Source organism: Rosa rugosa, chromosome 7 (genome assembly GCF_958449725.1).
Source record: "Rosa rugosa chromosome 7, drRosRugo1.1, whole genome shotgun sequence".
Lineage (NCBI taxonomy): Eukaryota > Viridiplantae > Streptophyta > Magnoliopsida > Rosales > Rosaceae > Rosa > Rosa rugosa.
This window is the reverse complement of record NC_084826.1, coordinates 507,501-511,938: the sequence shown is the minus strand read 5'-3', so window position 1 is coordinate 511,938 and position 4,438 is coordinate 507,501. Positions and strand designations below refer to the sequence as shown.

At 37.6% G+C, this 4,438-nt stretch overlaps 1 protein-coding gene across 1 annotated transcript; it reads left to right on the top strand.

Annotated features, from left to right (window-relative positions):
* The first annotated feature begins 883 nt into the window (after positions 1-883).
* Positions 884-2,239, top strand: LOC133720791 (uncharacterized). The gene is made up of 2 exons (XM_062147263.1): positions 884-1,600; positions 1,685-2,239. The coding sequence occupies exons 1-2, from the start codon at positions 884-886 to the stop codon at positions 2,237-2,239; spliced, it is 1,272 nt and encodes a 423-aa protein (XP_062003247.1).
* The last annotated feature ends 2,199 nt before the right edge of the window (positions 2,240-4,438 follow it).

Genomic DNA, 4,438 nt, shown 5'->3' with positions numbered 1-4,438 from the left:
AATTTAAAAACTTACTTGTTGAAATTCGGAACAGATTCTGTTCTGAACAGCTTGCACTTCGATTGGTGTACAGATCTCAATATAACTCCGATAAGGCTGAAATTCGGAGGTTAGATGGAAGAGACAGAGACGAACAACTTTTATGAAGAAAGTTTTTCGATCTGAGCTTCCGAACTAGATGTTTAGAGGCTTGCAGGGGGACGGATGTGCACAGGAACGGGAAAAAGATGCAGTGGGTGTGCGTTGGCTTGTTTGCGCAGCAGGGATGCTTCGGTGGCAGCAGGCTGGAACGCAGGGGGCTACAGGGAGGGGACAGCAGGAGCTGCTGTGCAAGGTTGCAAACGCACGGGCGCGCGGGCTGCAGCGAAGGCTCGGCTAGCTCGGGCTAGGGGCTGCTTTGTGAATGAGTTTTGGTTTTCTGTTTTGTGGTTAGAGTCGTGCTGATAACGTGTTTAAGGAAAAAGAGATTTGAGAGAAATTGTAGAGAGAATTGTCCAACATATTATTGAGAATAGGAGCCCTATATATAGGGATTACAAAGTACATATTCTAATGTTACAAGGAATACTAATCCATCTATGATTAGGAATTCTAGAACCTTCTCTCCTATTACTACTCCTAGTTTGATAAGGCACACTAAGTCGATTTTCCTTCAACAAAAGGGTGATTGAAACCTACAGTGCAAAACAAATTGCAGAGAATAGGCTTCGAGTAAAAACATCAATTGAAGCAGCTAGATGGCTAGCATTTCAAGGATGTGCATTTAGAGGTCGTGATGAAAAACCTAGTTCCATGAATCCTGGAAATTATAGGGCCTTGTTAAAATTGTTGGGTTCATACAATGAAAAAGTTGCTGAAGTTATATTAGACAGAGCTCCTAGAAATGCCTCATACACATCGCCACAAGTTCAGAAGCAAATTTTACAAGTTTTTTCAAATAGAGCAAAGAAGGCAATTCGTGAAGAAATTGGGGATGGAAAATTTTGTGTACTTGTTGTTGTTAACTGCTATTTTTAATATTGTTGGTGCTTCATGTAAGCGTAATGATGAATTTAGAAAAGCCCAAGCTGATGATATTGCATATTTGATTTCCATTGATGAGCTTGAGACTGGAAGAGGACTTAACCAAATTGGCACTTTACAACGAGCTGGAGATACTCGTTGGGGTTCTCACTTTAGATCAGTTTCAAGCTTGATAGATAAGTTTAGTGCAACATGTCAAGTATTACTGAACATAATTGAAGATGGAAGTACTTATTTGCAAATAGGAGATGCAGATGCGGCTTATGAGGGAATGACTTCATTTGAATTTGTTTTCATTCTGCATCTAATGAGAGAAATTATGGAAATCACTGATGAACTATGTCGGGCTTTACAATGTAAATCTCAAGATATTTTGCATGCCATGAGTCTTGTTGAATCTTCTAAAGCACTTATACAAGAATTGAGAAATGTTGGATGTGATCCTTTGCTTACTAAGGTGAGTTCTTTTTGTGAGGCACGCAACATAGATTTACCTAACATGAATGCTCGTTATGTTGGAAGACAAGGGAAAGCTCGTGGTCAACAAGAAAACTTTACTGTTAAGCATCACTACAGGGTAATTTAATATAGTTAATTATTTATTTTTCTTGTCTCTTCTACTATATGTTATTTTTCTTACTATTGTTTTAATTTATTGCAGGTAGATATATTCAATGTTACAATTGACTCTCAATTGCAAGAACTAAATAGCCGATTTAATGAGAATGCAGTGAGATTGAGTGTCCTCAGTTCAGCTTTAGATCCTCGTGAAATTTGTAAGTCATTTAGAATTGATGATGTTTGTGAATTAGTAGACAAATTCTATCCCGAAGACTTTGAAGATCATGAGAAGATACGCTTGAAAAGACAACTTCAACATTTTCTTAATGATGTTATTCGACTTTCAGAATTTAAAGCTTTGTTGACTATTTCTGAAATGGCTCAATGGTTGGTGAAGACTCGAAGATCAATGATGTACCAACTAGTTTATAGGGTGGTTGTGTTGGTGCTCACTCTTCCAGTCTCGACAGCAACTACTGAGCGAGCATTCTCAGCTATGAAAATAGTGAAAACTAGACTTCGCAATAGAATGGATGATGATTTTCTTACTGACTCTTTGATTATGTACATTGAAAAAGAAATCGTTGAAAAATTTAGTATAGACTCCATTATTGATGACTTTCGTGATATGCAAGAGCGACGAGTTCTATTTTGATGTATAATGAATATTTAAGTGTTTTTTTTTTATTTTTTGTTAATATTTTTTTTTCATCCATCTTATATTGGCCCCCCTTATTTGTAATCTCTGGCTCCGTCCCTGAACACAAGTACACGAGGGACCTCACCCGCCAACATCACAATGCGACGATTTGCTCATCACATTAACAGTCACCATGCAAGCCGGGGCTTTTAAGATATGAATTAATTTTAGACTCTACTTTTTCCTAATGGATTAGTATTGAGTACCTTAATTACTAAGATTCAGGCGTAATGCATCCTTGTCTGGCACAGATTACTTTTTCCTAATCCTTGAAGAGAAGGGGTTTTTTTAACTTCTCCTTGTTTGAATAGATTTAGTAGTACCTTATATATATCCACTGATGTATTGATTCGAACAAAATTTCGCATCAGTTCGAGCATGGATGAGCAGTGTGATTCCAGGATGTTTAAGTGGTGTGAAGTGATGCAAACAGAAGTACATGAGGGACCCTATCCGCCAACATCACAATGCTACGACTTGCTCATCAGATTAACAGTCATCATGCAAGCGGGGGCTTTTATGATAGACACCAATCCACCACATTCTTTTATTTATAATTTCGATAAGGAACGATGTATATTAGGGGAAACAAAGATTTGGGTCAACTTCACCTCTATAGACAAACAACATCAGAGCCTGAAGGACTTGATGTTTGCGCTTTGTTTCATGGGCGTTGAGCAAAAAGACTGCGGAGATATTGCTCTAGAAATATTAAACAAAGTTCAACCGGCCATCCCCCTTCCCCAGTTGGCTATTGATGTGACCGTAAGGCTCCTGTGTTCTGAATTGTATGGAAGATTTGACGGTTATGATGATATGCGCTTGTATCGCTATGTAAAGAAATCATGGGACGACTTTAGGGCTGCTACTACCTCCTGCACTGGTTCTCATATGCCTCCATCATCATGTGCTGTTTGTTTGGAGGATTTTGGAGGTGGAGTTGATGCTAAAATGATTGCATAAATTCACACATCAAGAACTAAAACTTTCCATGAAAAATCAGGAGCATTCATCATTGATGCGAACCTAAGAATCAAAATGTCTCTCACAACCATTTGATCTTAGCAAATATTCAAGTTGACCCAATAAGCAAGAAAATTTGAACATTAGAACTGGGTAGTTGTTTATAAATGAATTAATTTTAGACTACTTTTTCCTAATAGGATTAGTATTGAGTACCTTAATTACTCAGATTCAGCCCTGGTGTATCCTTGTCTGGCACAGTATAATTTTTCCTAATCCTTGCAGAGAAGGGTTATATATATATATATATATATACCTATCCAGAGCGGAGCTCCGCTTTGAAAATTTACGTGTAAAGTTCGAGTTTTGGGTCACTTTTCGGTCGCATATCCACATCTCGACCGTTCAGTTTTTAGGTACTAGTGTATAGATCGTCTCTGCAAATTTTCAACCAAAATGATGATCGTTAAGGCATTGATAATTGCCTTAAAGCTAGTACGGTTCAAGTTGACAGATTCAGTCCGTCCCTTGGTTTAAGCGAGTTAGATACCTTAACGATCATCAATTTGGCTAAAAATTTGCAGAGACGATCTATACACTAATACCTAAAAACTGAACGGTCGAGATGTGGATATGCAACCGAAAAGTGACCCAAAACTCGAACTTCACACGTTAATTTAAAAGCGGAGCTCCGCTCTGGATAGGATCTATATATATATATATATATATATATATATATTTTTTATACTTCTCCTTGATTTTTTTTTTTTGAAAGGAATACTTCTCCTTGATTAGATATGAATTAATTTTAGACTCTACTTTTTCCTAATGGATTAGTATTGAGTACCTTAATTACTAAGGTTCAGGCGTAATGCATCCTTGTCTGGCACAGATTACTTTTTCCTAATCCTTGAAGAGAAGGGGTTTTTTTAACTTCTCCTTGTTTGATTAGATTTAGTACCTTATATATATCCACTGATGTATTGATTCGAACATAATTTCGCATCAGTTCGAGCATGGATGAGCAGTGTGATTCCAGGATGTTTAACTGGTGTGAAGTGATGCAAACAGAAGTACATGAGGGACCCTATCCGCCAACATCACAATGCTACGACTTGCTCATCAGATTAACAGTCATCATGCAAGCGGGGGCTTTTATGATAGACACCAATCCACCACATTCTTTTATTT

What these genes read in the sequence shown, in the direction of transcription:
- LOC133720791 (XM_062147263.1), top strand. Translation starts at nt 884, where the DNA reads ATGCCTCATACACATCGCCACAAGTTCAGAAGCAAATTTTACAAGTTT. An exon ending in CTGTTAAGCATCACTACAGG is followed by an intron (nt 1,601 to 1,684) that starts GTAATTTAATAT and finishes AATTTATTGCAG; the next exon opens with GTAGATATATTCAATGTTAC.